Source organism: Anarhichas minor, unplaced genomic scaffold (assembly GCF_050575085.1).
Source record: "Anarhichas minor isolate MPS153535 unplaced genomic scaffold, ASM5057508v1 ptg000001l, whole genome shotgun sequence".
NCBI lineage: Eukaryota > Metazoa > Chordata > Actinopteri > Perciformes > Anarhichadidae > Anarhichas > Anarhichas minor.
The window spans coordinates 917,104-936,945 of record NW_027466447.1 but is presented as its reverse complement, the minus strand read 5'-3'; the positions used below and the strand labels follow the sequence as shown (position 1 = coordinate 936,945).

Sequence of the window (19,842 nt, the reverse complement as noted above, 5' to 3'; positions counted from 1 at the left end):
AATCCCACACAGCTACTTACAAAGTGTTTTGGATTAAAATGGAAACAATAATAATCATCATCATCACCATCATGATAATAACAATATCAATGTATGAGGCAAAGCTAATTATTTTAAAATTGAAAGAATTAACAATAGAATAATTAGCAGCTTTTTATTATTTACCCTTTACATGTCTCTTCATATTCTAATCATGGAAACTTATTGTAAACTGTCCTCAATGTCCTCAGTGACTGCAGTGATTGAAATGCTGAATGATGCTGAGTGGGAATTACCTGGTCTGGGTATGGAAGTTATTGGTGGTCCCTGTATGTTCATAGTCATGGATGGCAGCTGCAAAAATGATGGCAAAGATCTCCAACTCAGTTAGCCAGTGCTGAGGGAGAGACAGACAGACAGACAAACACAGAGGAATGTGAGAAAAAGATAAAGATCAAATTCACAAGAAGAGGTAAAAACAGACGCTTGCTTAACGTTGGGCTGTACTCCTGCCTGAACAGAAACGTCACAGAGGGCTCTGTGCTACCGGGCGAGGTGGGGCTTTTACTCCGACACAATATCTGACTGAGATCTGTTTCTTCTGACTGACTGAGTGAAGGGTGAGAGGCAACTGGTGCTCGTAAAGAGTAGGAAGACCTCTTTTAACACTCTCTCTCTTTGGCTGTACCAAATAGTTTAGGAAACTATCACAACAGACCAACTTCCCTCTCTCTCTCACAGCAAGCCATGTGTCCTCGTCTCAGTAATTGTCTCAGTCTTGCTTTACTGCACTGCTTCACTGAACGGTCTTTCTTTCTGTTGTTCTTTCTTTGCTGTAACAACCCCACATTGTACCCAATAAAAGTCACAACAAACCAAAGTCCCTTAAACCTCCAGTTTGTCATGCAGCCTTCCATTCATTTATAGCCCAAACTGAGACAACTCTAGAGACATCGCCATTACATCATTATTATTGGCTCAAACTTGACCTATCATCAATCAAGTATCATTTATACCGCCCCGATTGGGTTTTGAGTCATGAAACGCTCTATCTGCTGATCGACTTGTAAGATTGACTGAAAATCAGCATTCACTTCTGAAGTGCATTGCATTTTGCTTTAACCCAACCCAAGACTTACCACCATGCCAGTCTTGAGGAGCAGGTAATGCATGGTCTGTGTGACGTCAGCAGCATGCATCAGGTTGTGATAGGGATTCTTGTGTTTGCTGTAGCCCACCTCCAACGAGTCCACGAAAGATATGAGGGCAGAAATAGGGACCTTCAACAGAGGAAAAATGAACAATGAGGTACCCTGACAAATACTGCAGTATTAATGTGAGTTAACCACGGTCACATCCCCTTGAAGAATAACTCCAGGCTATTCTCAATTTTGTAGGCCAAAACTATGTATTTATTCGCAAACTTGAATTTCCAATTCAGACTCGTCTTCTCAAGCTCACAAAAGGTGCAATACAACAACAGGTCTTCTTCAAAATGTTATTTTATTACTTCAAACATATTTGACCTTTCCTCAGTTCATAAAGTGAGACTTGTAAAAAAGTACTCCACCTATTTAGCATTGCATATAACCAGAAGTGCACGTAACTGGAACGCAGGTATGCATGCGGAATACAAATCACTAATGCGTAGCGTCAATTGTTTCAGAACAATGTAAAGACATGGTAGACAATGTAAAGACAAATGGTAGTGACAGTGCTCACAGTGCAAACAACAGTGAAAGTGCTGAAAGAGCTAAGAGTGTTTGTCTGGATGGTGTTAGCTGTAACCGGTGTATGAGAGCAGTGCAGAGCGGCAGCCGTGAGCCACCAGTGGGGCACGCTCACATGCACTAAAGGTGAAGGTAGACATCACTTCACTATATCTTTACATCGACAGTAGCTGTTTGCTGCTATATTAATGTGCAGAGTGCTCTTTTAACCTTTCCCGAAAATGACCATTTGAAAACTTAATGCAGAATTTTGTTTGTCAAGACTTAAGGGCATAAATGTTTTCCTGGTAGTTTTGAATAACTGTTCACCTTTTGTCATCATGGAAAATTATTGAATTTATTCGGGATGCAAAGTCTAGCCTGTCAGGATATGAAGTCCATAGTTTACAAGAAACAGACCACAGTTAGCCTTAGTGTGCTTTGTGCGGAGACAGTACTTAACTGCTGCATCTGCAACGAAAAACACAGTCATGTGCAGCGCTACTTTGGAGGTGATATGATGGAGTTGAGGATGGGATGTTGAACAGTAACATTAACCGCATACAGCTTCATCAGCTCCCTCAGCTGTAGCTTCTACATAGTTAATTTTATGATTATTAACTTCCACAGTAATCAGCATAAAGATTTCAATAGTAAGAAACAACATGTGGTAGTATTTATTGTTGTAAAGCAGCTGATCTGTCTTGTGAATACCAACAGCTAAGAATGGCTAACGTTAACGTTAGCTAGCACTAGCATCGTATTTTATAAAACCTACAATTTGATAAGGCATACTTGGTGATATCTTTACTATCTTTATTTTCGTGTAATGCACATAACATGCCCATCAACTCATGGGTTTATAAGACACCAAAAGTACCACACATTTAATTAAGTTTCATTCAATCACAAAATTACAGGTTACATCACCACTCTGTCTTACAATATTCTGCCTTCTCTGCCAGGTCTGGCAAATAAAATCGAACCCTAACCCTACCGGTCTCTAATGGTAATGTTCCTGAGCGTAACTGTGCACATTGGTATCGTTGTCTTTTGTTTAAGTCATTCACATAAAGTTCTGCACTATAGTTATTCTTTATGAGACAATAAGTTTGTAACTTTTGTTTACACCATACGTATATCAACAGACCATTTTTCTCTATGCATGAGAAATATGTGGTGTAACGGTAATGTTGGTTTGTGATAATGTTTTAGGAGATACTGCAGGTAATGAAGGGACAGATTCACCTGTCTGCAGCATTTGTAGAATCAGAGCTAGAAGAGAGTACATTTACTCTTAAATCTAGCATTAGCTGGACATGTTTTAGCAAACTGATCAAACTTAAAATCCACTTAAAATATTAGAAACAGCTCTCAGTGTAATGCATTCAGCTCCAACACTAACTATGAACTCAATGATGAACATAAAATTAACATAAACACGTCTCACGTCAACTAAAACTGAACAATTTGAAAAAGTTCTGTAAAGGTAGATTTCATGGGTAGTTTTCAGCAGTTTTGTATGGGTTGTCTTTTTTTACAATTACATTTTCTTTTTTTTACTTTTTTAACAGTTTGTTTTGGTTGAGGAAGAGGTCAAAGGAAAACTTCAGGTGCTTCTGCCGGGGAGAGGGAATATTTTATAGCTGCTGTTTCAGCCCAGCAGCTGAATCTTTCAATATAAAGAATAAAAACAAAAACAAATCATAGGCTGCTATTGCAATTTTATAGAAAATCCGTTTTTGACAGAACTCAATATATGATTTCTTTCTCTCTCAATCTGCTTCCCTGTCTCCTCTCTGTCTCGGCTGGACTTCCTGAATAAATTCAATAATCCTCCATGATGACAGAAGGTGGACTTCCATTAATAATCACATGGTGGACTTCCATGTGATTAATAGGGCATTCCAGCTTTTCAAAAAAAACTAACTTACTGCTGCCAGTGGTAGCACGTGTGACTAATGTTGCACACACCTGCTCTAGTTCATAACATTTTTTTACATTTGCTGTCATACTTCCAAAAGCTAATTTTTTACTTGCAGATTTTAACCGAGCAGAGTGATGGAGCACTACATTGGAAACAAGGTTAGAGTTCAGTGCACACATGTGAGCTACGTACTCCAAACGTAGAGATACCTTCACAGAATGAAGACTTTGCTGACCTCATGTTTTGTACATTCATTGTGCAAAAGATCAAACCATTCCTCTGCAACCTTATGTATCAATACAAATGATTACCATCCAGTTTCCCCCTGATACATTTGAACCAGGTATTAGCAAATGTCTGGAAATAAAATAATACACATATGATCACACTAACACATTCTCAGCCCAATGTGTCCAACATTCCCCCCCCCCCAAGGAGCACTGGCTGTTGGACGTGTTGGGAGGAAGGGTTGGTGCACACACAATCACATATCTGAAGGATCTGATAGAGGCAATGGAAGTTTGTTGGCATACCTTGAAACGATTGATCAAGTCATATCTGGTGAACAGCTCATAGAAGACAAATTTCAGAGCGTGGTCTCCACTAGCATCGTTCAGTGCAAACACATCGAAGGACCACATGTCCACATGCTAGAACAGACACACAGAAAGAAGTTTCATTAGCACATGAATGTCTATATACCCTTTCATCGGTTACTTGCTATGGTTTCTTTCTTTTTTTAAGGTATCATAGATAAGAAACAGTAAAAAATACCCCTTACAATTAAGTCTAGATGTTTTCATACCAATAGAGAATTTAACAACTTGGAACATGATAGCAGTGTGTGTGAAGTTTTTTGTTCTTCCTCGGAGATTATTGTTATCCTGCACCTGCAAAAATATATGGATGTGTGTGTGGGCCTCCTAATTGTTAGTTCTTCATGAATAAAAAATATTTAAGACGACACAGACATTTTTTTATTTTTAAATGCAACAGATACCAATCAGGTGACGGTTTCTAATAAATTGCGTTCCCTTTATTAGAGCGTTGCTGTGAGACGGTTACTCTTTAACCTGGTTCATCCACTTCCCCCCTCCAAGGCTTTATTATAGAGCTTTCGTCACCACTTTTGGAATAAAATGACAGTCAATATATAAACCAGCATGCCGCCCTACTTTGTCCACTCACTAGCTAGTGACAACCTGTTTATGGCGGTAGGGAGTGGCACCAGTCAGTGCAACATGAGCCGCTTTATGTGATGACAGGAGCTACCATACAAGGGGCCACCTGCTCATCGGGACTATCTACTCCTTCATACTTATTCATGTTCGGTGTTAAGTGTCTTGCCCAAGGACACATTGACATGGACTAGCGGAGCCGGGATCGAACCGCTGATCCTCTGATTGTAGGACGACCCTGCTCTACCATTGTGGATAAAATAGCATTTCTTTTTACAATTAACACTTGAAATTATAAAACCACTTGCAAATAACAAGGTAGTACAAAATGTAAACCATACTTTGGTGTTTAATTTTTACCTTTAAACTTAAGATTACATTAAACTTGTTTTTTTTTCTTTTTACAAAATTTACCAAAACACTGGCAGCGAAGATCATCTTGGGAAGAAATCATACCCTCTAAACTAAAAAGGCAATCTGGTTCTTTTTTTCTTTGTCAACATTAACCCTGTTCTCACCAAATTTGTAACAAGTGGCTCGAAGGAAACTGCAAGACTAAGTTAGAGCTACAGGGAGGTAGATAGTGTTGGCAGACCATGGATGAAGGGCGGTTACCTCCTCAGTTTTAGCTAGCATTAGAAAGCTAGTGTCTTGCTCTCTGTGTGCAGCAGTCAACAAGCAAGTTGACGTGGTTTTTAACAGCATCCTTGTCAGCTACCGCAAAATGAAAAAGTTAGGTCCAGTAATAGCAGATGGGGTAGTTATTATAGTAAAAGAAAATGTATGGACGCTGGTTTACTACCATTTTATTCAGAAAGCCCTAAAGAAAGCAAAGGAAGTACATAATGAAGCCTTGGAGGACCCGCCCGTCCAGAACGTTCTAACAGGTAATGCAAACACACCCACAACAAGGCAGGCGTCATTTCCTTGGCCAACACTACAACTGGCATTCTATTGGTTGGATAATTTTGACCAAAAATCTGAGCAGGTGAGAAATCCGTGAGCAAACATTTCACAAGCACAGAGAAGCAGTAGAGTGTGAGGAGAAGGGCTGAAGCTGGAGCGCAGGAAGTCTGTGCAAGCAACAACATGTCTGGGTGCAAGCGTAGTTTGAGCCGAAATCACAGCACAAACTGGGACTATTTGAGTGTGAGGACAGGGATTAAAGGCAGACCATCACAAAAACTGAAGTGAAATCAGTGAGTCATGCTCTCAAATTGAAAGAACACACTCTTGAATACAGATATGAAAAAAAAATCCATATCAGCCATCCATTCTAGAGCCTCATTCAGCCCTCCACCTGACAATTAAATAATGGATTGATTTTAAAACTCAGCATTTGCTTGGCAAACCTATGTACTAAACACATTTTGAAAATGCAGGAATGCATTTTCCTATCATAGATGAATCTATTACAAGCTTTCCACTGTACACAAATGACCATACAAACATACATTAATACCTTGAGAACAGTGATGACATCTTGAGGGTAACTAAGACCGGCCATGTTGGAGGTTCGTCTGTACATCCTGTCACAGAGATACAACACACACATAGACACATTCCACAACACAGTGTCAAAACAAGCTTACACTGACCAGTATGGTCAGAATTACAACTTCTTTCTGATCTGTTTTCTTCAAACAAATGATTTCTTATCCCTTAAATGTGCAAAACTGGTTTGGAATTGGGACATATACAATTTATAAAATAATACAATTCACTATCTCCTCTCTCCAGTTTCTACATTAGCAATAGGTTATAAAGTTAGCAGTGAGTCTTGTCAGCATAACTTAGTAATAAAACTACACAGGCCTCTCTCTCTCTCTGGAGCAAATACAGCCAGTGCATCACATGTTCTGACTGTTTCTGTATGAATGTCTATTTCATCATATGGCAGTCATATTTGTGTTTGACCAGGAAATTTAGGAAAAAAATCTAGGTTCCTCTTGAGCGTCATAGTCTCCTCCAAATAAACTTCTGTCTTCTCAAGAAGTTAGGTTAAAGAAAATAGTGTTGTTGACGTTAACTTGACTGACTGACTAACAACTGACATGCCGAAATAAATTAAAATGTTTGTTTCACAAAATTTGAATATCTATTTTTCCGCATTATGTCCATGACTGCGTGTCCATGTGTGTGTGTATGTGTCTTCTTGTTGACTTATTCCTCTTCCATTTAATTTTCAATCAATGACAGTGACGTTGTGTTTTTGCTTGTGGTGCAGACAGCCGATATACTGCTGTATATTCATTTTATAATCTGTTTTTTTTTTTATTACTCAAATATATAATCACATTCAGAACATTCGTTGATATCACACACTTCCTACTACGTCAGATGCTCAGACTGTGTGATAACGACACAGATGGGTTTACATTGGAGTTAGTCAAAAGCCTGGTGCGTCAAATGTAGACCCTGAAGGGGGCCTCGCTCGGAATCAGCTGCCATGGTGCACTGACCAAGCGTCACTATTTGACAAGCTGGAAGTGAGAACAGGTTGAACCCCACTGCTTTACTCTGTTTTGATAGCATTGGCATCCGAAGCCTGAACTAGCTTAAATGAAGTCAGAGCGATTAGTAGGGATGCCTTTAATCAGAAGACCAAGTGACCCAAAGCGTTATTAGGCAACATGAAAAAAAAGGAAAGTTCATGTCCTACAGGAATTACTAGGTCACAAATGTGTGACTGTTTCACAAACTGCCGTGAGGCTGTGTTCCGCCCCCACATGCTATATATGAAAATACACATTAATTGCACAGGCGCGGGACATCCTAAAACATCGTAAATAACTAGACGGCCATGTGTGGGATTCACCGGTATCACTGCTGGCACTGACCGATAGCTGCAAGCGATCACTCAGAGTAGTCGACAATGTTTGTCACAACACCATTTCTCTTCCTGGTTGGTGAGGATAATGCAGTTTTTTTGATTGTTACCAGTAATGAGTCAGATTTCTGTTATTGCATTTCAGTATTGATGGCAAACTGAATTTGATCGTAAAAGACTGTGGATGGAACCCTATCATATATACGAGAGTGCACTTTTTATACTAACCTAAATTCTTATATCATTGAATAAGTACACGGGAGGTAAATGGGGAAAACCTTCAAACATTTTTTATAAAAGATGATGACTAAATCAGTATTAAGGGCCTAAAATCCCAGATGACTGTTACATCACGAAACAAGCCAAACCTCTCCACAAAGATGCCAGCCTGCACTGCATGGACGATGCTGCGGAAGCGTAGCTTGTCTTCGTTATGCCGCCGCATCAGAACCCTCTGCCGGGTAAAAGTGGAAGCCAGCCAGTCCCGAACCTCTGATGGCACCGAGTCTGACTGGATGTCATTCAGCGCGTCCTCTGGATCCACCAGCCGCCTGCAGGGAGAGACACATTCACAAACAACTAAAGGTCGTGAAAAAATGATCATTTCACTTGCACTTTCTCTCCACAGTTGTTGATTGATGATTTAACTTCATCAGCAAAGTAGACGGATATAAGTAAAAAATGTTGATTTAGCTACCTGGAAACCGTACTGAGCTAAGCTACCAGTTACTCACTACTTTAAATGAAGCTTCACACTGAAACTACCCCCAGAGATATGTAGCAAGCTAAGGAACAGCAACATGGTGAGTCATTTAACGACATCAAAGCTGTCTTTTACATTGAAGTCACGTCAGTGCCATTAATATGAAAAATATATTATAATAAAAATATACACATAGGCTTAATATAATCATTTTATAGTAGGATTAATAATAGAAATTATAATGTATATTGTCACTCATTTCTAACATCCATGGACAATCATGCACATTACTACTATATCAATATCCACCTGCCTGTCACTGATGTACAGTGTACTACAGCGCATAACAGATTAATATAATCTGTAAATATAATCAGAGTGCTCTGCTGAGCTTCAGAATGCTTAAGAAAATGTAGCTTGTGTGGACGGTATCTCAATACTTGATCAATAAAAGAGTTTTGTGTGTTTAAACTGCAACTGACAAATGCTATTCCCCATAGTGTTACCATCATTGTGCTTTTACTCTACTACAGCTACAGTTTGAAGGTTTTCCACAGAACAGCGGCCTATGATAGATAATTCATTACAGATTAGAAAATTTCCAATGCTATATAAAATTGTAATAAAAAATAGCTTATGATTATTCATCAGCATTATTAATCCAATATTATAAGAGTGAATAAATACAATACTACACTTTGGATACTTTAAGTACGTATAATTCTTCTACCACTGCTCAGAAGTCTATAACTAATCATGACAGGCCTTTTAAAATCCCTTCTTTGTCAAACAAAAAATGACCTTTTTGTATAGCACAGTACATGTTTAAGGATTATTTGATAAAAGCAGAACTGAGCTGAAATCTCCTTGCCTGGTTTCCTCTATGCATAGGGATTCTAAGACTGAGGCGGCGTGCTCCAGGTTTTTCTTCAGGTCCACCACAGAAGCCTCACCCCTCTGCAGCTGCTTTACAAGACAGCGCAACCTGCAACACATAGCGTCACACCAGTATCAGCATCATCACTTCATTTAAACAATCCCAAACGCTTGATTTCAGGGGGAGAGAGAAATATACCCCCCCGTCCCCCATGATTATTATTATTATTGCTCCCGTAGCTGTGCCTACGGTGTAGAAATGTGATAGACTCTGAATTGTAAGTCGCTTTGGATAAAAGCGTCTGCTAAATGACTGTAATGTAATGTGAAAAAAAAAATGATGACCTTTGACCTTTGATCCATAATGTAAAGATCTTAACACCTCATCTTACAATACCTCTCATTATAATCTGTTTGACCATTACATATACTGCTGAAAACACTGTCGTGTCTCTATTTCAAAGAATGAGAGAGATGCTATAGGAGCCACGGTTGTTAACCATTACATCTGTCCTTTAACATGGAACTGATTCCTCTGAACTCATCTCTAAAATCTCTATGCTGAGGCCACTTCCCACACATGATTTGGGATTGATTAGCTCACACTTGGCAAGACAATATGTGCACCTTGAGAGAAACTCAATGTCAGTATGTTGGCAATGTTAATGTCAAAGCAGCAGTGTCACAGTTCATTTCACCACAAAGAAAAATACAGAACTCTTTGAGAACTCCATTCCATGCCGGATGTAGTCTGACTCACTGGATGCAGACTGTGGGTAGAAGTCGGTCTTAAGCCACATTCTCCTCCCCTTCCATTCTCAAAAGAATATAGAACACATAATACGGTCTTATTATGTACAATACACCTGTATTCTGATGTTGAACTATAAATCAAACCTACGCTCTTAAGTATCTGCAATAGGACTGATCCAAGCCCGTGAATGAAGTATAAATTCAGCTTAAAGACTGTTTTCTTGTGTGGTATCAGACTCACGTCAACATTTGAAGTTCAAGGGGACAAATTGTGTGTAGGTGAGCGTCATGACAATGTATTCTTTTTTTTATATTCAAAACTTTGGTATGCATTTAACAGAGACTACAGATTTTATAAATAAGACAACTTTGTGGCTAACATTTTTAGCTTTGCTAGCGTCAAGGCTCTAGGAACGGTAATGTCAGGCGGTCTGTACACTTAAACTTAATCTTTATTACAATCGTCATTTTTACATTACATACATGAAATTTGACCTCTGCATTTTACCCATCCTAAGCATTTTTAGGATCAGTGGGCTGCTGTGAAGCGCCCGGGGTGCAAATTGGGGTTCAATGTCTTGCTCAAGGACACTTCGGCACGCAAACTGTAGGAGCAAGGGATCGAACCACCAACCTTGTGGTTGTACCCCGCCCTGTTCTCAACAATTGGATAGAAAGCCATGAAAGTTGGTTTAGACATCCATTGTCTGCAGAGGATGAGTTTGACATTGTCACCTGCAAATCGAATAGTAAGTTCTATAACATTCTTAAAATGTAAATGTTAGCATTCTGACATGCTAAACTGAGATTTTGAACATGGTAAACAATCACATGTTAGCATTGTCATTGTGAGCATTCTGAGATTAGCATTCAGCTCAAAGCACTGCTGTGCTCCACAGAGCTGCTAGCATGGCTGTAGCTCTGTTGTTTCTACCCACGAGGTGTAAAGTTTGTTTATACCCTTGTGTGGCATCGTACCACCAGCCTTCGTAGATGGCGAGCTACGAGCACGCACTAAGGCATTTATGCTCAACGCGCTGTTTGTTGCCTTATCCTAGATGCCAGAGGGCGTACAAACAAAATGTACTGTGAAAAATTATAAAGACAACAAGTATAACCGACCGAACGCCATAAACCAACATGCATTATAATTATGTGAAGGTTGGTTGCAAAATATTCACCCAAATGTAGATTTGGAGACGTCCTGTTTCTGTTTCAAATATACCAAACCTTAAGTAAAGAACACCATCTTTTCAGCAACAGCACCAAGCAAAGCTCCTCTTTCACATTTCACTTCATCACAACTTCATAGGGCATGTGGATGATACATTTACATAGCACATGTCAAAAATGACAAGGAAAACCAAAGGCCAGTTTATGTCTGTCACTTTGTTTCTGTATGTGTGTGTGTGTGTGTGTGTGTGAGAGTGACCTGATCGCAGTCTTCTCCATGGCATCGGGGGCATCAGGGATCGGCAGCTCATCAGCCAGGATCTCTTCGGCGCTCCGCGGGTCAATCAAAATTCCTTTGTGTTCACTGATGCCAACGCCAGCTGTTACGGCGGTGCATAGTGCATTCTGCGACCGTGAGCCTGAACAATTTTCATAAAGAAACTTTGCTTGCATTTCCATGTGTGTACAACATCAATGCTTCCATTCAATCAACCACAAAAGCAGTGGTTACAATCATCCATAGAACAGAGAGAAGAGGAAGCGCTTCAATAGACTGACAGATACGTAGCTGCAGGAGGTGGACTGGAGGGAACACAGTAAAAGCTGCTCTCATACAGCCACGAGTCAGAGAATAAGATCTGTCAACTACGACGGAGGATTAGGGCCACTGTTGGAAAAAACATACAAATCTGAGAGTCGGAGAATGAACTCAGAATATTGCGAGAAGCAAGTTGTAATATTTCAAGAATGAAGTCATAATAGGTAATAATAGGTAACGTTTTCTGACTGTCCATAGGCCAGCTTTTTATAGTCTACAGTTATTTGACTGTTTGGACTTCAGCATCTGTCCTCTGACTGCTGGCTCAGTGTCCCCTCGCTTTTACACAGCTTTGCGAGGGACAGATTCATGTCTGATCCGAAACACAATGGCCCCTCATGTGTAGACGAAACCTACGCCCTTGCTTCAACCGCACCATCACATCATATCCGTCTCTATTACACACATCACAATAACAACTTGAAATAGAGAAAGGGTGAACTTTGGTAAACTCACGAGCCAAGCGGGCCACTGGATAGCGGTTGCTCTGCCCCGCCTCATTGGCAACTGAAAAGAAAAGAATTAGAATTGCTTTCACTTTACATTCTCATTTGTAATTTAAGTCAGACGTTAAAGGCCTCAACAGCCACGGTTCAGCATCACTTCTCTTGTCTGATCAGACATCTTCTCGGGACTGTGCTAGAGTTACAGACTGTTTGTTTGACACCTGGTGCACGTGTTACCGCGGAGTAACCTTCACCTTTATAATTCTCATTAGTACATTCAGTTTAGTGACCTCATGTTCATTCCCAGGATAGCTCTACCCAACATCAACCTGTGCAGAGGTTTAATCACAAACAGTAACCAGAAATCCTATATTTTAAATGTATTGTTCACCCAGTTATGTCAGTATCCTTGCTTGTCTGTGATACTTAGCACGAAGGATACCATATGGCCAACCAAGTCAGTTTAATTTTAATCAACTACAGAATGAAAAGACAAGAAAAAAAAGAACAAAATAATTAATAAGTTCAAGAAAATAAGTCAGCATGAGCTTTATCAGGAAAAATAAAGAATAATGTATGGCACAGGACAGGGGTCGGCAACCTTTACTATCCAAAGAGCCATTTTGCTCTATTTTCCACGAAATAAAATTCGTCTGGAGCTATTTGATCAAAGCTATTTGATATCACAGCTTATAAAGTTTTGTATATAGTTGTATTATATATACAAAAACTATAGTTTGTTGTATTTATGAAATTATAGAACAAGAATAAAGACAATTCTTGACATTTTATTGCTATTTTACCTGTTAGAACAATATCAAACATATGAAGAGGCGAAAAAAAACTTGCTCGGTTGAGAAATCGCTCTTTTTCGCTCATCTCCAGCGTGATACTTTTCAGCAAACGCTGTGTGTTTGTTCTGGAAGTGTTTTTCAACATTACATTTTTTGCACATATCAAGCATACAGGTAAGCCAGCATCGTTGGCAGTGAAAGCAAATGAATACACACAGAATTAAACTCTCTATTTACCTCTGTGACTTTTCTTTTTTTGGATTTATCCATTGATAGTTTACAGAGGGCGGGGGTCTGCAAATCATGATTAGCCACCTGCAGGGAAAGGCGCTTGACAGCGACGTAATAGGATGTGTAGCACATTTTAGTTGACAAAATATTAAAACATTTTTATTTAAGGTCAGGTATTACTGACCTTGTTGCCTTTACTAGCAGCTGTTGTTCAGTTAAAGTCTGCATTATTATGGAGGAAGCAGCTGTTATTGCAGCGTGTCCAGCGGCGTTATCAGACCTACGGAGCGGCCGTCTGAAGTCACGTTAGCGGCTTTGAGCAACCAATCTACTTCCTGTTTACACCGGCACCCACCCGCATGCCCAGTGTACGTGAATAGTCACGTGATATTCTATTTCAGACGTTTAAGTCTGGACGGAGATCATTTAGAAAACGATGCTGAAACGCCGTGTGAACGGAGATCGTTTAAAACGAAAACGCATTAGTGTGGATGTAGACTCAGGGAGCCGCAACAGAGGGGCTGAAGAGCCGCAGGTTTCCCAGGAGGACACCTGACCTTCCCCCACCCAGAATGAGCAAAGGATTACTATAGATAGATAGATAGATAGATATAAACTTTATTTATCCCCAGGGGGAAATTAGTTTGTAGCAGCAGCAATTTACAGAGTAAAATATAACTTATGGAATGCACAATATATACAGTACAATAAAATAACAAAGCAGATATTGAATTTGAAGGAATAGATTAATAAAAAAATAAGATAAATAGAATAAAAAATTGAAATGCACAGTATGTACCATGAATAGAGTGGTATTAACTAGTAACTAAACAACCTGGGCAGTAGAGCAAGGATCACCAACAACAAGCAACAACCGTGTAGCGTTGTTGTAGTCATGTGAAGGACGATGATCTGGCCCGAGGTGTTTTATTATAAAGTCTTATTGCAGAGGGCAGGAATGTTTTTCTGTATCTGTCCTTGTGACAGCGGAGCTGGATTAGTCTGTTGGAGAAAGTGCTCCTCTGTCCCTGCAGTAGGTGGTGGAGAGGGTGATCCGGGTTATCCAATATGGATAATAGTTTCTTCAGTGTCCTCCTCTCCACCACCTCTTACAGATTGTCTTGTTTACAGCCAATGATGGAGCCGGCCTTCTTAACCAGTTTGTTAAGTCTGTTGGTGTCTCCGGCTCCAATGCTGCTCCCCCAGCAGACTACAGTGAAGTACAGTGCACTGGCCACAACAGACTGGTAGAACATCTCCAACATCTTGCTGCACACATTGAAGGATCGAAGTTTCCTCAAGAAATAGTCGACTCATCCCCTTCTTGTACACAGCGTTGATGTTGGTCTTCCAGTTCAGTCTGCTGTCGATGGAGACACCCAGGTATTTGTACTCCTCTATGTGTGTGTGTGTGCGTGTGTGTGTGTGTGTGTGTGTGTGTGTGTGTGTGTGTGTGTGTGTGTGTGTGTGAGAAAGTGATGGGGGAGGGGAGTACAGCTGTAATCAGGCAGTGAAGGAGGAAATCAAGACCAGCCACTTCATTAGTGATAATGACTCCCTGAGCTCCGCACCCTAACAACTGACAACACACCAGTCAAAATGATGTCACAGTCACTTCCCAATCTCTTCTGGTTCCCATAGAAATAGCAGTCAGTAAACACAGACACACTGTAAAATGGCAAAAGAGCCGCTCTGGTCTTGATGGGCTTGTCAGTGAAGGCAAACCTGGATGGCATCAAAAGTTCTGTTGCACGTGGCAGGTTGCTTTTTCATTCATTTGAGATCTATTTTTACCCACAGACCTATTAAAACCTAGACTCTATCAGACAAGTCTTACTGTAGCCCAGACTTCCAACCATCTTTAGAGTTGCCCTTGGTAGGTAGGCTGGTATGAGGGCCTGCTTTGTAGTTCAGTCCTCTATGGGGCTCAGAGTTGGAGCGGGTCGTCTACCAATCCGAAAACAGGCGGTTCGAAGATCCATCCATGCCGATATGTCCTGGGGCAATTGCTGTGCCATCGGTGTATAAATGGGTGTGAATGTGAATGAGTTGAAAGGTCTAATGCAGTGGTTCTTAACCTTATTGGAGGTACTGAACCCTGCGAGCTTCATCAGTGCATTCACCGAACCCTTCGTAATTGGAAAAATAAAATATGATTTCTTCAAAACATAGGTATATATTTTATTAGTGCACAAAATGAACCATGCATCAGTTGCACACAAAATCACTGTGTGCAAAGAACAAAACCAACAAAACATGAATTTCACACAAAAACATAACTCAGTGAATATTTACTGCAAATCAATGTGACTTTTGCTGTTGCCTTTCAGATACAAGTTCAGAAATGCGCGGCTTCACCTTGGCAAGTGCCACTCTCATATCATTTTCGCAGCAAAGTCTGTTCCTTTTCTTAGTTTTCATGTCCACCATCCTCGAAAAGGATTGCTCACAAAGATACGTTGTAACAAACGGTGTGAGTATCTCAAGGGCTTTCTTGGCAATACGAGGGTATGGTACGATTTGGTGACACCAAAACGTTGAGAGCGATATTTTCCGTAGTCGCACAACTGCGTCTGAATGACGGCCGCTTCCAGCGTCATTCGCGCAGCCCGGTGGAAATTCGCGTCATTCGCAACCATTCGCGTCTGTGCATTGACTTTACATGTAAACTACCTCTGCGGTCAAGTGAGCCGCCGCTTTAAAAATTAATGACCGTCTATTCCTTAAGGTGCGTTCACACCGAGCGCCCCGTTCGGTGTGAACGCAGCATAAGTTTTAGCTTTCTCCGTGCTTTTTGGGCTACCCAAGCCACCGTAGGGCTATCCAAGCCACCGTACCGTTATGCTGCGTTCACACCGAAGAGACAGATAATCAGGATCCTCGGCCTCCTCTTAGTTCTCATAATAGCATTTGCAAGATTTCACCGCGCCCAAAGGAAAACAACCAATCAGAGCCTGGAGTCTCTAACACAGCTGTCAATCACTGCTCGTGAACCTCGCCAACTCTGATCAAACCATCAAACTAGGCAACGCTGGTCAAAATACTGTATTGCCTATTTCAGATACATATTTTAATTACCGATTAGCTGTAAAATGAGAAAATGTGTGACCCACCGCCATGTAGGAAACAGTCAAGCCAGGTAGATTGGTAGTTTTCCTTTGGGCGTGGTGGAAACTTGTAAATGCCATTAGGAGCACTAACAGAGGTTTTACATAGATTATCTGTCTCTTGTACTACTGTCAGGATATAATGACACTTTGTTTTCATAAAAGTTACTAACTGTTGCTTTAAAGCTGTCAGTACAGAAACATATTTTCTATTTGTTTGTTTCTCTTGAAGCACACGCTACATACAGACGGGTGAGCAGCTACAATTCAAATATAATAAACGTTAAGTAAAGAACACCATCTGTTCAGCAACAGCACCAAGCAAAGCCCCCCTGTCTCTCTCACACACACACACACACACACACACACACGCATCATACACACTGAAACAAAGAGTGTCTTACCGATGGTGAAGCTGAAGCCATCAATGCTGAAAGTAGCACTCCGACACTTTTTAAATCCCTGTTTTTTAGACATTGGTTCTGTCATGGTGGCTCCTGATGTGCACTCCGTCCGTCAGTGGGTGAGGGGGGGGGGGGCTGTTCCCTCTGTAACCCTGGCAGTGCTTGAAGTCCCACTGGAGGCTGGAGTTGCTGTGGAGCTTTCAGCAATCGTGTTTAGGGTGAATGCTGGCCTCCTCCTCCTCCTCCTCCCTGCTCTGCATCCCTCAAGGCCAGTGTGATCCTGCAAGAGCACTCACAACAGCAGCTCTCACTCCGTCTCTCTTCTGTGTCTCTCTAACCTCCATCATTCACAGCTGACTCAGCAGCAGATATGTGCCTCTTTCTCCTCAGTTGTGTACCACTTCTATGATAAAGTCTCTTCCTCCCGCACAACCTCCTTGTTCACATAATTGTATCATATAGGCTATGTATTGTAACATGTGTATCTATACATAGTGTCCGATGTCAAAATTGTGTAAATCCCTCAATCCCCAAAATATTTCCTCAGCCTAAAACACACACGCACACACACACACACGCACGCACACACACACACACACGCACACACACACACACACACACACACACACACACACACACACACACACATCCTTCTAGGAACACCTTCATGGAGACTTGGCAGGAATTTAGCTATTAGTGAGGTCTTTCTTTCTGAGTACCACTGTACACACATCAGGTTGAACTTATTTTGGGGGAACCACAAACACCTTTAACTGTCATGGTGACTGCTGTGGTACCATAATGCAGCATGATATCTGCTGGAGCTTGGCAATTTGTTTAAAAATGTAGTTCCTTTCAAGTAATTGTACATTTTGTAGTTTATCAATTTTAGAGTACTGATAAAGTTTTTGTTGTGAATATTATCTCCCTAAATCCTGCACACTGGACCTTGATCGCTTTAAACTTTCATCTTGCGAGCTGTGATTAAATTCTTAATGTAGGAATTTACAGTGAGGTTGGATGAGATAAGGAGAGAGGAACAAAGACAAACACTGAACGGTATCTAAATGTGTTGTCCTTACAAAACTCTACAAAGGATATGATTTGAACATGTTATGACATGGAAAGCATAACAGGTGTCATTGAATGATCACTTCAACGTTTGTTCATGAGTGCTGTGATTCGATTCTTGATTTTTTTGGCTGACCAATTTCAGTTTTGAGAGCTACTGTTCCAGTTCAGTTTCCAGTCGCTCTTCCCCAGAACACGGCAGGAAGTGATGAAGGACATCATGTACTTCTCCACAGCGAGGATCTCCTCCGTCTCCCACATCCTTCTCTGGAATGGTTGGCGACATGTATAACAAATAACACAATGACATTTTTCTGTTTTTATTCTGTAGTGCTATGGAAATGTTCTTTGAGGATCAAAAGTCAATACACACGTTCAAACGGCATTAAAGTATTCGACAAAGGGTGACCGGAGAGACTGCGTGTCGGGTTTTTCCTGTCAGTATACAACTCTTTGAACTGCGCCTCAGCCTGTAGAAACAACGTGGAGAGCATCAGGACGAGCCCACACACGGCATGAGGGTGGGGGGGGGGGGGAGTACCAGTCTTTCGATACAGTGGTCATATCCTGTTAAAGTAATTCATTAATTAAAGCTGATAAGTACAGTGATAAGCAGTTAAAACGATGTTCCTCACACTTACTGAGTGGGCAGGTCTAGGCTATCGACTATTGCCATTATTTATGTTATTGGCGAGCTCCTCTTTTAAAAACACTTATCAAACTGTACGTCATAGCTTTTTGATTTGTGAATATATATATAGTATACAGTGAAAACATTGCCAGAAGAATGAAATGTTTACTTACATGTGTAAATTAATAAAATAATTATTCAACTACAACAAGAATGGTCTTTAAGTTATTTGAGCGTTATCTTTCATCATAATAATTGTCCAAAATTATGTAAAATTGTATTGTTTTAGGTCAAAAGCCCTCTGAAATCCCAGTGAAAACCCTGTGGATGTAGGTAGTACAGAGTGTGGTAGAGGAACGGAGCATGTTATGTTATGTAACAAGACGAATTAATACTTGGAAGATCTGTCTGGACACAAAGAGGCTGACAGATCTGTTTTAAAGACAAGTTCCCGACTACATGATCAATAATTAAATGTAAAGCAGTTCTACGGACTCTATTTGGACGAAACAAGCATTAGGTAATGTGTGCATGGACTGTGTGGATGTTTCCAGGCACACCTATTTTTGTTTATAGACAAATGTGCCAAAGGGCTGGATAAAGGTGATGACTCATTGTCTTCTCATAGTTGTGAAACAGCCGTGTCATCCAGTGTGGATCGCGATAAATCCTTCTCCAAAAGGAGAAACTTCTTCTCCAGAGAATATTGTTATTCATACTGCACCACAAAGCTGCAGCCAAAGGCAGATGGTGTGTAAATGATATACAATGTTGAAGTTTGTGTCTGTGAGACAATGAAAGTCTGACCATGAAAATTACATTACAGTCATTTAGCAGACGCTTCTATCCAAAGCGACGTACAGTTCAGATTCTATCACACAGATTCTATCACACCTAGCATTTTGGGGTTAAGTGTCTTGCTCAAGGACACATCAACATGCGACTCGCGGAGCCGGAGATCGAACCGCCGACCCTCTGATTGAAGGACGGCCCTGTTCTCCACCTTGCCACGGTCGCCCTTTTCTTCTTCTGCAACATAGTAATATAGATAATAAATCTATAAAATATGAATTACTAGCACCTGCTGACTCTGTTAAAAGATAGAGAATAGAATCAATACTAATTGCATTTCTTCATCAGTCCAACAGTATTTAAGCAATAATTATCATTCCATTGACCTATCCTGTTTCATTTGTATTCATCACTCAGTCACATTTGTCTTTGCTTCTTTGACTCTTGAGCTGCTGTAACAGTATGTATCTAGTTTCTATCTTTCTATATTGTATTCTTCAGCTTACTGAAGTGTATATGCTCATACTTTCATCAAGCATACAGTCAGTATGTCAGGATCCCTGTCAGACCAGACACCTCCCATGGCCACACAGCTGCAGCTACTTCAGCTAATCACCTCCTGCAGGCTGACACACCAGAC

The 19,842-nt window shown here is 40.6% G+C and overlaps 1 protein-coding gene across 2 annotated transcripts in view; it reads right to left on the bottom strand.

Moving 5' to 3' along the window:
* Positions 1–16,793, bottom strand: part of LOC142931344 (dual specificity calcium/calmodulin-dependent 3',5'-cyclic nucleotide phosphodiesterase 1A-like) — a 31,281-nt gene extending 14,488 nt beyond the window's left edge. For both annotated transcript variants that reach the window (XM_076078676.1, XM_076083533.1), the window contains exons 1-9: positions 16,709–16,793; positions 12,183–12,233; positions 11,388–11,547; positions 9,198–9,311; positions 7,992–8,174; positions 6,256–6,322; positions 4,149–4,265; positions 1,119–1,259; positions 276–376 (exon numbers count right to left, since the gene is read on the bottom strand). In XM_076078676.1, coding sequence (XP_075934791.1) covers positions 276–376; positions 1,119–1,259; positions 4,149–4,265; positions 6,256–6,322; positions 7,992–8,174; positions 9,198–9,311; positions 11,388–11,547; positions 12,183–12,233; positions 16,709–16,793 — 1,019 coding nt within the window. The remainder of the gene's footprint in view (positions 1–275; positions 377–1,118; positions 1,260–4,148; positions 4,266–6,255; positions 6,323–7,991; positions 8,175–9,197; positions 9,312–11,387; positions 11,548–12,182; positions 12,234–16,708) is intronic.
* Positions 16,794–19,842: the final 3,049 nt, after the last annotated feature.